General features: G+C 42.4%; 1 protein-coding gene across 1 annotated transcript in view; it reads left to right on the top strand.

The window, feature by feature from the left end:
- The first annotated feature begins 6 nt into the window (after nt 1-6).
- Nucleotides 7-18187, top strand: part of LOC116846208 — a 58873-nt gene continuing 40692 nt past the window's right edge. The window contains exons 1-3 of the mRNA XM_032819750.1: nt 7-4220; nt 11509-11665; nt 15480-15596. Coding sequence (XP_032675641.1) covers nt 2301-4220; nt 11509-11665; nt 15480-15596 — 2194 coding nt within the window. The 5' untranslated portion in view covers nt 7-2300. The remainder of the gene's footprint in view (nt 4221-11508; nt 11666-15479; nt 15597-18187) is intronic.

The following is an 18187-nucleotide window of genomic DNA, read 5'->3' on the forward strand; positions in this document are numbered from 1 at the left end:
GTTTCAAGGGAGAAAAACTTAAATTTGTGTATCTTACTTGAAACAAGCTTCAAGTAGTGACTATGAATACGCGCCTAAAGTCCGTATTGATAGTCATTATTTGAAACTTGTCCCACGTGAGATACTCAGATGTGAATTTAGAGTTATACTTGAATTTTTTTTGAATTACACATACAATGCAACATTACATTTCCAATCGCGATTCCGCCGAAATATTCACATTTAACTCTAAATTCAAATTTGAGTATCTCACCTGAAGCAAGCTTCAAGCAATGACTATTAAGTTGAAACTTGGATCCTTCTTTTGATCTAGATATTCTATTAAACAAATTAGAATAAGAAAGATTGTGATAAGAAAGGTTGTGATCAGAATAAGAAAGGAACTCGTTTCAAGGGAGAAAAACTTAAATTTGAGTATCTTACTTGAAACAAGCTTCAAGTAGTGACTATGAATACGCGTCTAAAGCCTGTATTAATAGTCATTACTTGAAACTTGTCCCACGTGAGATTCTCAGATGTGAATTTAGAGTTATACTTGAATTTTCTTTTAATTACACATACAATGCAACATTACATTTCCAATCGCGATTCAGCCGAAATATTCACATTTAACTCTATATTCAAATTTGAGTATTTCACCTGAAGCAAGCTTCAAGCAATGACTATTAATACAGGCCTTAGAGTCGCTAAATACGACTTCTGTTCCTATATGTCCACTGATCTTTTAGAATATACAGATGTTAGAAGGTTCGTGTCAAGATTGGAGCTAAAATTTTGGCTAATATGAGTGTCGTTCGTTATATTCTCCACTGCAACATAAGATACTTGCGATATTCTTGATTATGATTCGTAAAATGTTTAATCCCATGATTTATATTTGCGCCTCAAGTTATACATTACTTTGACGTGCATGTAAAATGTATATAGACTATCGCGCAGCCATAATATGCAGTACTCGAGTACTCGAGTACTTCTTCGCAATCCCTCTCTCTCTTCTCACTTCCTTCTCCGTGATCCCCCGAGAGACTCTGAACAACGACAAGTACAGCTCGTCACGCTCTCCACCGGTTTTAATTCATCGGCCAACGATGAGCACCTTGCTCGTATTCTGCCCGATGCGACATCGTCATCCTTATTCGATATTATGACGACGAGGAGCATGCCGTCACGACGACGTCGTCAAAGCCGACACTGTTTCGTCGAGAAACGCCAGCGGCTGGGTGCGCCGCCAGAAAGCGCCGTCGGTATTTGGCAAAGTATGACGACATCGCCGACGCTACCTCCGGTTAGTCTGCGGGCCCAGGTATCCTAGACCGTAGTCTATACCTCCGCTTCTTCCTCGGTCTGGTCCGTCGTCGTCTCCGAAGCGTCTGTCCTCCTTCCTCTTGCTCTCCTTCGCTCTCGCTCCCTCGCTCGTTCGCGCTTCCGCACGAGGGAAGGAAGAGGCAAGACGGGGCCAAGACGCTTTTAGACACGGAGCGTCCACGAGCGTCGCGACGCCCTGAGAAGCAGTAGTCGCGTACTTTAGGCAGCTTCCACCTTGCCGGCTCGCGGGCAAGCGTAACGCGTGCGATTCCGTGCGACGTCGTCCGGCCGTCGAGACGTCCACGTCGTCGTCGCCGTCGTCATCGTCGTCGTCGTAGTCGTAGTGCCGTACGGTTTACTCACGCCGTAGTGAGCCCTGGTTATCTGAAGAACACACGCTTCTGGGCGCCGCAAGATAGTGCTTCTTCACCTGAGCAACTTTTCCGAATCTTATACTCGAGAAGACCTAAATAGTGTCGACGAATTCACTGAGCCGGCCATTATCGACCCTGAAACTTCCTTATCCGGAGGATACGTTGAATAATCAGAGCAAGAAACGTCCATAAAACTCTTCTCCAAGCTGATATCTCGCTTGGTATCCAAGAGATTAACGAAATCATTTTTGTTCTAAAAAAAATCGCATGATCTCGAGCATCGATCTCAGGAATTCGTATCTACCGAGTCTTTTGCTTCAGCGAGTGGCGTCACGGCCGAGTATCGAAGTGCAGTGGTGCGTCGTCCTGTGCGGGACATTCGTGTCGCCCGATGTGTCCTCTCGATCGAACGATGACGGTTCGTCGCGAGTGACAAGCGAGAGAATCGCATACGACAGCGCACGCATACACATCCATACACCAGCTGCCTGGCATGGTACAGCGACTCTGCCACGAGAAGTTGGTGGATGACTGACGAGAGTCGTCGGTTGTCGTCGCACGACCAGGAGGTAGAATCCCGCGAAGGTGGTTCGCGTGGCGAAGAAGGAAAAGGACGCGACGATGGCGGAGCGTCCCGGCGGCAGGAGACGCTCGCGTCGCGACAGCATGGACACCGGCAACTCGATACGCGGGACCCCGGCGACCTCCAAGGAACGCAGAACCAAACGCTCCAGCAAGCCGTCCAAGGAGCGATGGCTGCTCACGAGGAAGACGTGGCGGTACATGGCGGACGCCGGCAGACGTCTCATTCCGGACGGCACGCACAATCGCGCGGAGGACATACCGAAGATCGAGCAGTACTTCCAGGAGGTGTGCCAGAAAGAGCCGCGTTTCCTGCTCTGGAGGAAGGCCTCGTATCCTGGTAGCTTGGGCTTCCGCGCTCAAAGACGTCGCCGAGCGATCAAAGGTGGCAGCTGTCGGACCCAAGCCAGCTCAGCCGACGAAGCTGACGACGCCAGGAGCTCGCCTCAGAGCTTCGTCCTTCGCGAGACCGAGTCTGGCAAGTTTGATCTAGCCAAGGCGAAGAGAGAATGGCTGCTGACGTCAGGCGGCGGCGGCGGCGGCGATGGCGGCAGCACGCCATCGAGTCCGGTGACGCGTCGCAAGACGTCGCACGAGGACGCCGAGGCTAAAGAATTGGCCGACATGCTACAGAAGTACCTGAACATGCAGGCTGACACGGGTCATCCGGCAAGGACGCCCGTCAAATCCTCAGAAATGATCGAGCTAACGGAAGGGAAAGAGCCTTTCGACTATCGCAGCCTGATAGATAAGCTTCAGCAGCACCTGGACTTGATCGTAGCGCAGACCAGGCGCGAAGAGTTAGTTTCCTCTCGCCAGAGCTCCTCCGTCGAAAAAAACGTCGCTCCGACGACGTCCGTGTCGCCTTACCAGGGCGACTACGTGCACAAGTCGCTGATGGAGACGCTGGGTCGTTACTACAGCAAGTCTCCATCTCGGGAACACATGGTTTCCGACATTCTGACCGACCGAAAGCTCTTGGAGAAGCTCTACTTTGATCTGAGATGTACCAGGGGCTTCAGGGGGCCTCGAGCGACCGGCGCGTATACCTCGCCGTCCACCCGATGGTGGTCTCATCAGAGAAGCAAGCCACTCGCTAAAGAGTCCGATAGTTGGAAAACGGAAAGAGCCGGAAAGAGAGAGCTGATCTCGCCACCGCCTCTGATCGCCGTCCAAGAACCCAGTACCGATCCAGGTTCCTTTGATAATGGCGTGCAAACCGATCCGGTGCCGCGAGCTGTTCTCGATACAATCTTACTCGAAAGGGAGAAAGAAGACTCGTCGAAGGAGTCGTGCACGCAAAAGTCGTCCAGCGGACGTAGGCGCAGCAGCGTCGACAACGACGACGTGTCGCCCTCCGTCAGCGACACCATCAAGAGGTACCTGAGAATGGCGCGGAAGAAGTCCATGGACGCGGACAAGGTCGACCGGTTCAAGCGTGTCAATTACGACCGGAACCTGCGCAATATCAAGGCCAAGGGCGAGATCACCAAGCCCGGCGACAACGACGGCAATAGCAAGGGCTGCCAGACGGAGGAGAACTGGGCTGTGAATTATCGGGAGATGTCCTCCGCGGACGCGCCGCCGTCTGAGAATTTGTCAGACGCCGACACGACCACGTCGCCCGCGAGCAGAAACGCCAGCTCCCGCAGCAGCATCGACGCTGGCCTCGGCTCCGAGGAGCCGTCCACCCCGAAACAACCCCATCACCATCAGTCCTTCCTATCCCACCTACTGCACGGTTCCAACGCGCATAAGGATAAGCCGCACTCCGCGCCCGGTTCGCCGGCACTCACGTCTGCGTCCGCCAATTCCGCAGGTGGCACCGCGATGCAGAAGAGCAAGTCCTCGAGCAGCGTGGTCCATCACGGCAGCCGGCTGGTGGCGAAGAAGATCTGGCGCTCCAGGAGCAAGAGCACGTCCAGGGCAACGCATCAGCCGTCCGTATGGACGCCTCAGGTGAGTGCATGCTTCTGTACTGCTCGTGTACCGCTTTCGTAGTCCAGTGGAGTGAGTTTTCCGCGTGACTTCCTCGTGGACAAATTTCAGCTGAATCGTCGCATCTTTCATACTGGAAGAATTCTTGACAATTTATTTCACTTCACTAAGTTTGCCAATTCTCTCTTTTCTCAACTGTTACCTTTGCTCCTCCCGCCTCGATGAAATTATTTTGGCAATGTAATAAGTCTCACCGGTAGAGGAGAACGTTTATCATCCTCAGGTGTTTCCCTTTTTGTTGAGTGTCGACTTTTTTTCGTGACCAGAGAGTCGCATAGAAGAAGTAACTATATTTAGCGTAATTTTCTCTCTCTTTCTCTCTGGGCTCTTTCTCGCGAATAAAAGATCGAAAATCGGTTGTTTATATGTAAACAATTGGTAAAGTTTTAATATCAGGGAATTGATGTAATATTAGTGAAATTTTTTAATTACGAAAGTTAAGCAAACCAAACGACAAGTGTGATCAGTAATGAGTTGGCTTTATAATCACCTCGTCGAATTAAATTTTGAATTTGTTTTACACAAATGAAAGATTTTCGATTAATTAGATTTGCATTGATTTGTATTTACATGCAAGGCGTACTAAAGTGACTTCTCCTCGTGCACTTGCGACGAGCGCTCGTCAAGAGAACGCATCTCGCATAATCAGACTTATTAATCGCGTGTGGAGTTGCCTTCGCCACTTGTAAGATAAGGCGAGACAGCTGGGAGCAGAGGCGAAATGCGTCTTCTGGAAGTTATATTAAATGCATCTCGAGGACACTTTCCAACGTGTTATAGTATGCGCATTCTTTGGCGTCTTCGCGAAATTAGCAAAAAGCTCGATAAAAAGGAACAGTAGATACCGTGAATTTGGCATAGACCCGCATTTTCGTAATGCGCTTTCTGGCGGTAGTCTCCACGTTACGCGAGGCAGGAATATCTTTTGGGAGAGCACGAGAGTATATTCCGCGTTACATGTACATTCGGCGAAATGGACGGTCGCGAGAGATTTCAGCGGGAAAAGTCATTGTTTGGGATTGATTGTGTCGAATGTGGGAAAATTATTTACTTTTCGACGGTGACTCCGAACCCGTTACGTATCTATTGTAAACATGATAAATAACACGACGACAGTATCTCCATCGATAGTATCGATTGTTGTGCGGCGTTTTGTTGTGCGAAACAACAATCTACTCAAATTATGTGCCGACAGCCTCTAATGTGAAAGATTAGCAAGTCACTGATAACTTTGAGAACTGGCAAATGCTTTTCTTTACAATCCGTCATTCAGATAAGTATATTTACATCATATATTGCTGCACACAGAAAATTTCTCAACAACAGTTAAAAATTTATTAAACGTTCCATAGTTATCGAGTTATTTGGTAACGATATAAATTCCGTCATATTAATTCTGGATCGTGTTTTCTTGTGTTTGCAATCGAATCAAATCAGACTTTCAATGATTTCAACTTAACTCTTTTAAATGAAAAAAACTCTTAAATTAATTAGATAACAAAACAATTAGCTTCTATTTCGTCTATGCACATCTATTCAAGTTTGCTAAAACGCTTAATATTTCGACTATGACACAATTATTCAAGCAGAAACGGTAACCTCTTCCTACCTAGCAACTGGTCAGGAATTTTGGTTATTTTCTAGTTTCTAGTTATTTTCTGATTAGTTTGGCTAGTTTCTAGATAATTTAGGCAACATTTTCTTCGCCAATAAATGGACAGTAAAACTAGCCAGTTCCTGTTAGTTTCTCTTTTTGTACAAAATCCTGTCAAATAGTTTCCATTGTTAGATTCTACACACTGTAGAATATTACATTTTATTATTCAATATAAAAAAAAAACTTGAAAACTCGTGATTTAAAAGATAAATCTTTTTCGCGTGCAAATTCATTCATTATTGACCTAGATGTAGTTCTATTTTCAATTATCATTTCTTCTTGCCTAATTTCTGGCCAGTAACTAATAAATACTGGCCAATATTTTCTTTCCCAGTTTCTGACCAGTTACTGTCCTAACTCAGTCAGTGAATCCAATAAACAAATCCTAACCAATAAAAATGGACCAGTTTCTGACTAATAACCCGTTTCTCCTGGAAGTTTTTCTGCTTGGGTAAATCTGTGACACATAAATTTTCGCAATTAGTCTTTCCGCAAATATCTCTCGACTTTTTTGCGAAATGTGCCTTCGTCCAGGACCGAAGACTTCTCTCGGCACGCGCCACGCTCGGTTAATCATCGCGCCGTTGATCTAACCGCGCGTATCTCCTTTCTTCCTTCGACACCTCCTTATCCTCGGTGTCTAAGCACGCGAAAGATGCGAAAGGGGAAAACGCAAAAGAAGAAAAAGGGGGTCGACCTTGTGGCAGACGTTCTCGTTAAGCGGTAAGCGCGATAACCAATTTAGGGCCTCGGAATTTCGCTGGCGCCGCCAGAAATAGTCAGCCAACGGCGGTGTGTATAAACTATACTTAACCCCTGCTACTACTACTCGGATATACCAACACCGAAGCCAAAGGCTACTACCACCGTTGCCTCTGCGTCCATGCTATTCTCACGTGGCGTTCCTCCGTTATTCCGACGAATAATCCGCCGCGAAATCGCGAAGGGAAAAGCAATCCTCTCGTTGTCGCAGCACGAGAAAATATCTAAGCTTACAGTCATCAAATTATATTGTTCGTTATCGACATCTCATCTGAATTGATTCTTCTCTGATTAGGGAAATATTCGACATTCGATATGAACAGTTTTCAAATTTTCCAAGAACCAAAAATAATTTATGTCTTATACTAGGTGTCCTGTAAGACACGTAATCGACGAACGAGACGATATTTCTCGCTCGGCCTCACCTCAAGAACTATTTGCGTCGCGATAGTTTTCTCACTCACAGAAAATCACTTTAGTCGCGAATGAGGAAACATTGCCGCTTACACCGAATACTGTCTACCACCGAGTCCTTTCTGTATTACACCGATTCTGTCGATCAAATTGTTCCGTGACAACATTTTGTCGACGTTAAAGTACGCTGGCGCGCGCGAGTGAACATTATTATCTACTTTTCGCAGCCAAATAAAAAGAAGAAAAGACAGCGCGAACAAAAGAAATAGTTTGATCAGGTGAGTGGCGACGGCGCTAAATTACCAGTTTCCACAGGCCATTCGCATTTGCATGGAAGGCAAAGTCCATATCCTGTCTTTATCTTGAAAACGCGGTTTAGTTAGACCTTTCCTCATGCCGCAGGAGCACTACCACATTCTTCGTTTAATCTTCATGCATTTCATGCGGAGCTTTCTCTCTCTCTCTCTCTCTTTCTCTTTCTCTCGTCCACAGCCAGGAATATAGAATGAGCGACAAGAAATTTGGCCAGGCCGATTAACAAGGCGAGTCACGAACTTTTTAACCCCTGACTCTCCCCTCCCCGCATGTATTATCCCGTTAATTCCCAAATACGTGCTGAAGACAACGTTTCATTGGAAAATAGAGGAACTTTTCAGAATAATAAGCGCGTGTCAAGTCGCCCTTTTCAGCAACAGACGTTGCTAGTGAGTGAATAGTCCTCTTTCTCTCTCTTTCTCTCATCCTCGATACATTGCGCCCCTTATAGAATATTAAAAGTCGCGCGTTTATGTCGCAAAATTTTAGAAATTGTCTTGTTAAAGAATACTTTGTTTCACGAAAGTATCGTAGGTTAGACGAAATTTCAATGATACATCACTGTGAGATTCTGTGCACACACACATACATACACACACACACACACACATTACTCGTTCTTTTTAAATACTACTGTGTCCAAAAAGTAAGACCAATTTTCAAATTAAATTGCGCGGGTATATCGAATGTCAGAAATACTTTTTTTCTAAATTGGTAGCACTGTGACAGACATCTGTGTCAAATTATGCGTTGTTTGCGTGAAGCTATTCGCAAGAAGAGGCCGGAATTGTGGAAAGACAACTCTTGGTTTTTACACCATGATAATGCGCCATCTCACACTGCATTGGTTCTTCGAGACCATTTCGCTAAAAATTCCACCCATATCGTTCCACAACCATCATATTAACCTGATTTAGCACCGTGTGACTTCTGGCTATTCCCTAAACTCAAAAGACCGCTCCGGGGACACCGTTTTGACTCGATTGAAGAGATACAAGTTGAAGAAGTCGAAGAAAGCTTGGAAGGCCATTCCGGAAATCGACTTTAACAACTGTTTCGAGGGTTGGAAAAAACGTTGGCATAAGTGTATTGTGTCTGAGGGGGATTACTTTGAAGGCGACGAAATAGATTTGGAATAATAAATAAAGATTTAAAAACAAAATTTTAAATTGGTCTTACTTTTTGGACACAGTAGTATAATTTTGAGAGACAAAACTACCTTAAGACGTTATTTCCAGCTTTCGCTGAAGTGTTCACGGCTAAATTACCACTCCGCGATCGTGATGTTACATTTATCAAGTATGTTTGCTCGAAACTTATCTGTATCAAATATTAGAGACTTGAAATATTTCGTTTCTGTTGAATCTTTTCATATTACAATAAGATTGTAAAATGTCCGGAAAAGCGGAACAAATAATCGCAGTGTCCTCTCACTGCTTTCCCGTCCGAGCTGTCTCGTTGTTACATTTATTTCTGCTTTTTGCAGCTTAAATTTTACCGGAGACACACACATACACGCGCGCGTGCGTGTGCACGCGAGTATATGGTGCATGACGTATGTTACCTCGAAAAAAAAAGGAAGAACACGTTAGTAAAATGGTTTGCCGGTGAATAACAGTGACCATCACTCGTCCCTTTCTTCGGTTACGTGAAATATTGCAAGAGCGCAACGATGTGTAGGAAACACATGGGAACGCATTTGCTCGTAGCTTGAATAAGCGAAGAACGACAGGTAAATGTCTCTCCCTCATCGGAAGCTTTCATACGTGCAAAACTCTCCGAATCACGCACGCCATTGTCGCGGAAATGATTTTTACGTTTCAACTACATTTTTGTCAACGTCGCTTCGATTGTTTTTTCCATCTGGATGTAACGTAGTTTGATGGTAACGTATTTTTCTGGCCCGCGGCTGATAAATTCATGAATGCGAGGGTAGTTTTTGGATAGCTACCTGCAATTTTTGATGAGCAGAAGGTGACAAGATCGAAATTTGCCGGGGTCTCTCTCAAAAAAGGGCAGCAAGAAATATCTTGATAAGAAAGAAACCACAGTATATGGCTAACCTAGTAGACTGTTAAAGCGATCTTATTAGAACAAAAAAGGGAAAAAAGAAGTATACGTGATATTGCAATTAATAAGTATCAATATTACAATATTTTCGTGCTAGAGTTTCACAATCAAGTGTAAAACATGAATGAAAAATACCAAACTACTACAAAAGTAACTCTACGAAAGAAATTTAAGGAGATGTAACGGTCTTTGATAAATAATAAAATGTTAGAACGTATTTCGAGAGAAAAACATCTGGAGAATAGCGAGAAAATAATAAATAAGTATTCTCAATTCTTAACGATTACGTAAATATTGCATGTCAATATTGTACACAGATCGGCATAACAGTCTTAACACACACACACACATATACACATAGTGTACACACATGTGTATACACACAGTGTATACACATATAGTATTATATGTGTATACAATTATATTAGTAATTGGGTTACTAATATTTTCCAAACATATATATTGTTTCTGGAAGGCGAAGCTATTGCAGTGGCAGATTACACTTCGACGCATATTGTTTATGCTCTTTTTCGAGTAATTAATAAATAATAAATTAATAATGCGTACTATTACGGAAATTTGAATAACCTAATTGCATGACATGTTAAAGCGGACGACGTACACTGAGAGAAAAATTATATATTAAAATCAACAAATATTTCTTTGATGGGTTCCATTAACATATTTACTTAAATCTACATTCTCTTTATTTAAATAAAATATTGTTTATCTGATTTAAATAAACAATATTTGGTTTAAATAAAGAGAATGTAGATTTAAGTAAATATGTTAATGGCACCCATCAAGGAAATATTTGTAGATTTTAATATAATTTTCTTCTGAGTATACGTAAAAACGTAAGCAGTAAACTTAAACAATAAAAAATCGACCAATCACAATCGATTTTTCTTGAACCAGGAAGAATTATCAACTGCGATTGGTCAATTCGCTTATCGCTTAAGTCTTACTATTCACGGTTTTCTGCGTGCTTCTGGCTTAAAGCCCGTATCACGCTAGAGATTGTCGATTGGATTGTGTGTGACGATTATAAAATAGAACACTGTCGAATTGGCAGTCGCTAATCTCGATCGGCGACTGCTTCGTTCTAATTGGTAGAAAGTATATTTTTTGTAGAGATTGTAGAAAGCAGTCGCTAATCGCCGATCGCAATCCAATCGCTAGTTCGACGTGGGCTTGTGGCAATCATGCCAGTGTTTTGTGTATACGCCGATCGTCATCGTATCAATTAGCCGATCGCGCGCATTGTTAAATTTTCGCGTACCATTTAAACTTGGCTCGACAGTACGGCGCGTTCTCGGAAGCGCGAGCAAAACATGCAGACAATTTCATCTGCTAGAAATATTAACTCGATCTCCTCCGCGAAGTGGAAGGAAAATGTGTGAGTTATGGCCCGTCACATTGCGTCTTCTCCTTACATCTCGCATTTCCTCGATATTACACCTCTCGTCCTGTTTTCATTTCTCGAGTGCGGCGGCTCTCTCGCTGATCTATCGTGAAAGTTTTGCGAGGTAACGCAAACGAGTGTGCGCCCGTAAGACGGGTGACAATTAATGAATACGTGTCGCGACCCCACCGTCGTTTTAATCTGTCGTACTTATCGAGCAGTCGAATCGATCGAACTCCCACGACTGGTACACGCGCCGCAAGATCGCGAAAATTTGCAAGCCATCCCCATCTCGACGCTGTGTGAGTCTATAAATTTTAATTTCGCGGATTTACATGATAAGACCAATTTGAATAATCGTTGCATGATAACAAGGGTCGCGACTGGAATTAAAGCCCGTCCAGCAATTCCGTCGTGCTCGACGAGATACGCCGCGTTCCACGTTCAATGCCTCGTACGCTGCGCGACGTCTTCGTTGCACCCCGCAACATCTGCGCCGGGGATTCAGGACGCTTTCTCAAGATCTGTCAGAGACTGTGCCTGTCAAGTGCAATTCGCGACTGTACGGTCCAGCGGCTGTCGCCCGAGGAACTAAATCAACCACGTGCTATTTGCTTTTGTCGCAGGGAAAATGCACTTGGGCAGGCACGGCGAGTCGGCGTGTGACCCTGCAGGACACACAGTTGAGAACGCTGTCCGAGATCGAGAGGAAGGTCCTCTGTAAGGTGGCCGTGGCGAAGCTTCAAGCTCTCAATCTGGGCGTGCACATCAGGCCGCCGAGCGGTGAGTTTAATCCAAAGGTGTGAAAAATGTTAAGCGAAAGAGCGTTCCCGCGGGAAGAGGGGCAGAGGCGTGTTCGATTAATCACGGCTATTACAGGCATAAAATCCCGCCTATAATGTGGCGAGTTCGCCAACCTGCAGGGAATAGACTGAATACGTAATGTAATTTTAGTTATCAGGATCTTGCAATCGTACGTATTATTATTAATTATTCGACTCTCTCATCATTTATTGACTAAAAAGTCAAATCTGTCGCTGCAATGGCTTTACGTCGACAGACAAACGTGTACGATTACAAGATACTAAGGAAAAATATCTAAGAAATAAAGAATATTTATTTGCGCGCAAGAAGTGCTATAGTAACTTATATTTATACTAATATAAAATATTTTTTCAAATAAGAAAATGTACATTTTCTTAAAACCTTGGCTTTTCACGGAAACAATCGTTCATTTTATCTAAATAAAAGAATTTAGATTTAGGGAAATGTATTATTAGTATCTACATGCGGCGAATAAATATTTTCTACTTTTTAGATATTTTTCCTCTCAGTGTAGTAAGCATATATTGAGGGAAAAATTACCTTAAAATCAATAAATATTTGTTTCATGGATGCCATTAACATATTTACTTAAATCTAAATTCTCTTTATTTAAATCAAGTATTGTTTACCTGATTTAAATAAACAATATTTGATTTAAATAAGGAGAATTTAGATTTAAATAAATATGTTAATGGCACCCATCAAAGAAATATTTGTTGATTTTTCCCTCAGTGTAGTAAATCTAAATAAGTGCACTGCATGTAGTTAGAATCCATTAAGGAGATTTTATTAGCTAGTATACAAAAAATGTCGTTTTACCTCCGCCCAGATATCGTTATCGCAAAGCATTGTTTATATTGTTCGCCTTTTCTCTTTCTTTCTCTCTCCTTCTCTTCGGTGCGGATAAAACAAAATGCGCGTCGGAATTTGAAGATTCGTGCTGCGATATTAATTATGAAGCTCAATTAGTAAAGTCCCAGTCGCGAGCCGCGACATTTCATGTCCTTTTAGTTTGCTTTCGGTTTGGTAATGATTGTCTAAGCAATATCCGTGGTCTTGCTCCGGTTCCGCGTACCGTTTCTCGAACGAGTCAAAAGGAATCCTTCCACTGCACGTGTAATTCCATTAAGCCCATCTGCATGCCACGCTACGTTAATCCGCGGAGTACAGTTGTTCCAGAATGAAGGCGAAGAAAAGAGGAAACAACGCCCAACGAAATTCCAGGCGTATTTAACGCACAGCCCCCGCTGGTTTCTATTTAACAAACACCGACGAGGGTCATGAATTTCTCGGATGCTTTTGTACGCCCTGTGCAGAATCGAATCCTTATGCTCTCTCATCAACGCCCCCGTGCGTGAGTGAGTTATTCGGGTAGTCTTCCTTCTTCAGCGAATAAACTCAGCCGTTGGCATCGCAGAAATTTCTTCTCGCTATCCTCCACCCTCTATTTTTGCGCTGAAAGCGATCCTTTCAACATTAATAGAGCCGTATTGCGAAAAGTAGATCGCGCGCGATTCCTGGGAGATGAATTAAAGATCCGAGGAGACTATCGAGACGCGCGCGAAGGAATTCCCTTATTTAGTGGAATTTCTTATGAAGCGTCTTATTGCCTCATCATTGAGTGCAAATTTAAATGCAAACAAAATTGGCGTATGATTGTTTTATCCTGTCAAATTAAGATCGTAATTTGCTTCGCATCAGTCGCACAACTCGATTCCATTCGCGGATACGTATTTCCTCAACGTCGAGCAAAATCTCGTCGCTTTTTCCTCGAAGGTGATAAGCGCTTGACCTTGGAACGTGCCGCCACCTTCGCACCTGGCGGGAATAATAATAGGGAAGGAGTAATCTGGGAATCTCTCTCTCGGGTATCTCACAGAGAGAGATTACTTTGGCATCTATCGCGAAGACGTGGCGCCGTTCGGCTGTCTCGTCTGAAGACTCCAGATGATTGACGTGTTTATGGCTACGAGAGCGTTCGCCCGCCTTTACGGCGGAACATCCACTCGAATTTCTCGATGTCTCTTCTTTCGCGAGGCTCATTCGCGATAGCACGCGGGCGCGAGAAAGAGAGCCGGAATGTGCGATGAGCGCGCGCGCGGACGCCGCGGTCGTTAAGACAGCATTGTATTGCAAATAGAATGTGTCATAGAATGACTATGAATAACTGCGTTATAATAGAAACAGCGACGTGGCATGCGCCCGGTGGGTGAGTGCAAGGAACTCCCCTCGCAGTAAGTCGCGCGTTGATTAACTCCGGTACTTCGGTACTCCCGCTTTTCACCCGTACTCGCGTTCCGCAGAGAGACCTTGCGAGGGAAATGCAACGCGCACGACGACAGAAATGATCCAGTTAAAAGCGTTACAGAATCCGAGGGGAGTGAAAAACCTGTTATTTAAAGCTCATACAATTTGTATGCTCTTTATAGATTTGACTCGTTTATAGTTTCCACCCCTTTATGGATTTGTGGTCAATATATTGACCACCTTATCACCTCAAGGTTCAAAATATCTGTTGTTTTACAAAATAAGACAAAAACAATTAGAAATAGAGAACTTTGTCAGTAATTTTCGTTATACAAATGATATGATAATGAAAAACAGGTCAACATATAACCATACAGGTACTTGCCATAAAAAATGTTGCTCAAGAAATAAAAGTATGATATCTACTTGTAGTATGTAATATAAATTAATATTTTTGTAATTTTTTGACATAAATGTAACTGCAAATGCACCAGATTGATGCAAATAAATAATTTTTTTCGTGTTTATGCAAAGTTTAAGTTTTTATTTACAAATATTTTCAAAAAAAGCAAATTTCTATAATTGTTGAAACATGAAACATGTTGAAACATTGACTACAAAACCTAAATGGCTGAGAACTTTCCCTGAATGGATTGTGGTCGATTTTTTGCCAAGCAATAATCATAATAATAGTATAAGGAGTATTATAAAGTTTCTTATATTTTACACACTTCAAATAATTTAAATAATTATAATAATTTCGTAGTAAAAAGTCGAACGTGTATAATATTTTTAAACAAATATAGTAATTTAATAATTTTAGCCACAATTCTATATATTCCAAGAGAGAGAGAAAGAGAGAGAGAAAGTTCTGTTGTAATTTTTATTACTATAATATTTTCTATTTACTATATACTATTTTTATTACTATATTTTATTACTATATTATTACTATAATATTTTTTTCGTGTAGTGAATGAAAAATATTTCGTTACGAGGCTCATTAAGGTTCAAACAATGGGAAATCATTAAGTTCAAATATGGATATTTAATTGTAATAGAAGAGAGAGAATCCTTATTTTTTAACGTGAGAGATGCGTCAGAGATGAAAAGTGGGATTAATAAACCTCGTGAATTCACATGTCTTGCAATTCGCGCGATTTTTGCGAGGAATCCTATTTGAAGCTCCTGGATTCAATTAACCGTACGTGGCGTTATTCTCGTCGTATACGCGGTCGTACAAAAGTAATTCGTGAGACTAATTCAGTTTGTTGCCTAATCTCATTTTGAAGGATCGTGTCTCTACTATTCTTATACCTGTGATACGGGTGGTTTATTAAATTGTCGACAGTTCCCATTTGCTCGGAAACAGTGGTCCGATATGAATTATTCCGACATTTCAGACAAACGCGAATACCGTTCGGATTTTACGAGAAGACTGCATAATGTAGCATTAAGGAACTAAAACGGAGAATGTGTCTTGGAATACATTTGTCAGGTCATTTCTCTCTGTGTTCCCTTCCAGAATCGGTCGGCAGCGGGTCGGCGACCACGAAGCCGAAGAGACGGGCGTACCTGCTGAAGAGGAAGGCTCTCACAACCGGCTTCTTCGACAATAAAGGGAAGGACGAGAAGGAGAAGGGTGAGCACAAAGCGCGATACCGGTCGTTGTCGTGCGCGATCGCTCTCTCGTCGCGCTGAGGGATAATTGAGCGCTTGGAATATATAAACTTTCGTGGTGACGTTATTTATACCGCGGCCTACATTTACCTTCCGCAATTAGAGCCCTCTCTCTTTCCTTTCGAACGAACGAACGAGACGCCCCCGTTCGAATCGCCCCGATATCGCCCCGATATCGAATTGCGATTTCGTCCTCGGGATGAAGACTAAAGAATCGCGGTCGTTCGTCCTCGCGACTAACGCGAAGGGTAAACGTCCGATAAACGAGCTCCTCTGATTATGCCGAAGAGAGACTCTCTTACGTTGAAATCGCGATGTTTATATCAATAGTTATCGCTTGAATTGCTCGTCTTAAGTAAAGTACTCGGATTTCAATCCAGAGTCAGATAAGAGTTTTACCCGTTGAATCGCGATATTATGAATATTAATATTATATACAGGGTGTCCCGGACTCTCCTCCGCAATTTTTGTAGGAACGTTCTACGGAGGAGAATCTAGGACACCTTGTATATTACTGTTCAACTGTGGAAAACTTGGTTCTGACTCTAAATACAAATCGGGATATGTTATATGAGACAAGTTTCAGTATATGATGACAACTGTTAGTATATAAGGGCCTAAGAGCCATATTAATAGTCTTGGAACTTGCCTGACATGAAACCCTCAAGTCGGAATTTAGAGTTAGATCTGAGATCTTCAGTTGAATCATATATGATGTACGTGACATTACATTTGTGTAATCGCGACATACAAGTGAAAGATTCACATCAACTCCAAATTCAAATCTGAGTGTCTCTCTTGAGACGAAGTTCAAGTAACGGCTATTAATACGGAGCTCAGATTTAAACTTCGAATTAGGCGCGAGTTCTTCAGTTGGATCGTGATTGCAAATTTAATGTTGCATGTGCAATATATGAGCCAAAATAGAAACTCAAATCTAACTCTAAATGCAGATCTCACATGTTCAAAGTAACGACTATTAATACAGACTTAAGGATCTAAAATTGGAATGACTTTTCTCACGTGACTCTCCTCATGAACGAAAATGATATCGGCCGATAAAAATAATCAAGGGTGAAATATGCAGAGGTCCGTTTGTGTGTTGCACGTGAAGCGCGAACCTTTCTCTTGGAAAACACGCGCGAAATTTACATGTTTGACGTGAGGATATTCTTTTGCGCTCGCCGATTTCAGACGTAGAGACGCAGAATGTTATGGGTACGCGCGAATTTCGAACATCACCGAGGCTGTTCGGCGGGAGGGAGCGGCGAATCGCGGAAATTCGCACGGGCGAGTCAATAATTAAGTACGACGTGCGCAGTTTAATGTGTAGAAAGCCACGTATTTAACGGGCAAATTTATGGCGCAATTATTTGTTTGGAGAATAACTAGTCCAGTTATTTTCAGACAGACGCAATAGCGCTTGCCGCGAAGTGCGGGTGAGCGCTCTATCACTGATACGTTTACGAAATTCCTGCACGCATATATATCTAACACACACACACACACACACATATATAATATTATAGATACTTTATTGCGCGCGCGAAATATATATCATCTATACACATATATATATATAAATTTTCACATCCACCCGCGGGTCGCAACAAAGATAAATATTATTCTTGGGACAAATTTCTAGTCTATTTTCGTCGACCGTCCTTCTATCCCCGTTGTTACGGATTCCTCGTGCTCGATCATTGTGAAAAGTACGCGAAGTGAGCCATCACCGAACGGGTTTCACGTGCGCACGACGCATGAGCGACATCCGCCGCAAACAAAGAAAGCGTAACTTTGATACTCACGCTCAGTCTGTGAAATCAGGAAATAAGGTTAAAAAATCAAAAAGCAAATCGTGATTTCCCGTAAATCGGCTACTGATTACGCCGTTTACTGACACGCAATACACCAACTTCCGTGGAGAAACACGAAGAATCTTTTTCATTTTTATATTTTATAGTTTTTTATATTATAATTTTTTTATATTATATAGTTTTTATATTATATAGTTTTATATATATAATCTGTTGTCATCAGATCTTTAACAGTCTATCATATCCTCTATTAATCAGTATGCGATTCATTTCTGGTCTAATGAATAAAAAGCTCATTAATAAACCTTTATGATTATTACGACATGAGACGATCGATGACAGAAATTTTACAATCCTTTTAATTATATTTATGCAGTAAATATACTGTATTGAAATATACTATATTGAATTATTAAATTTACAAATTATAAAATAATATAAATTTTTTATTATATCAATGCGGCAACAAATTTACACGGAAAAAAGGATCTGCTACATATGGACTAAACATAATTTGCTATATTAGCCACTTTTTCTTTGCTGCAGGAGCCAATTTCCTTGCTATGATAACAAGAAAATCTGCTCCTGCTACAAAAAAAGTAGCTAAAGCAGTAAATTATGTTTAATTGCTCTTCTGTAACAAATTCGCTACGTTAGCTACTTTTCTTGCTGTAGGAGCAGATTATCTTGTTATCATAGCAAGAAAATAGGTTCCTACAGCAAAGAAAAAGTAGCT

Source organism: Odontomachus brunneus, unplaced genomic scaffold (assembly GCF_010583005.1).
Source record: "Odontomachus brunneus isolate Ranch 3 - 2012 unplaced genomic scaffold, Obru_v1 Obru_scaffold_062, whole genome shotgun sequence".
Lineage (NCBI taxonomy): Eukaryota > Metazoa > Arthropoda > Insecta > Hymenoptera > Formicidae > Odontomachus > Odontomachus brunneus.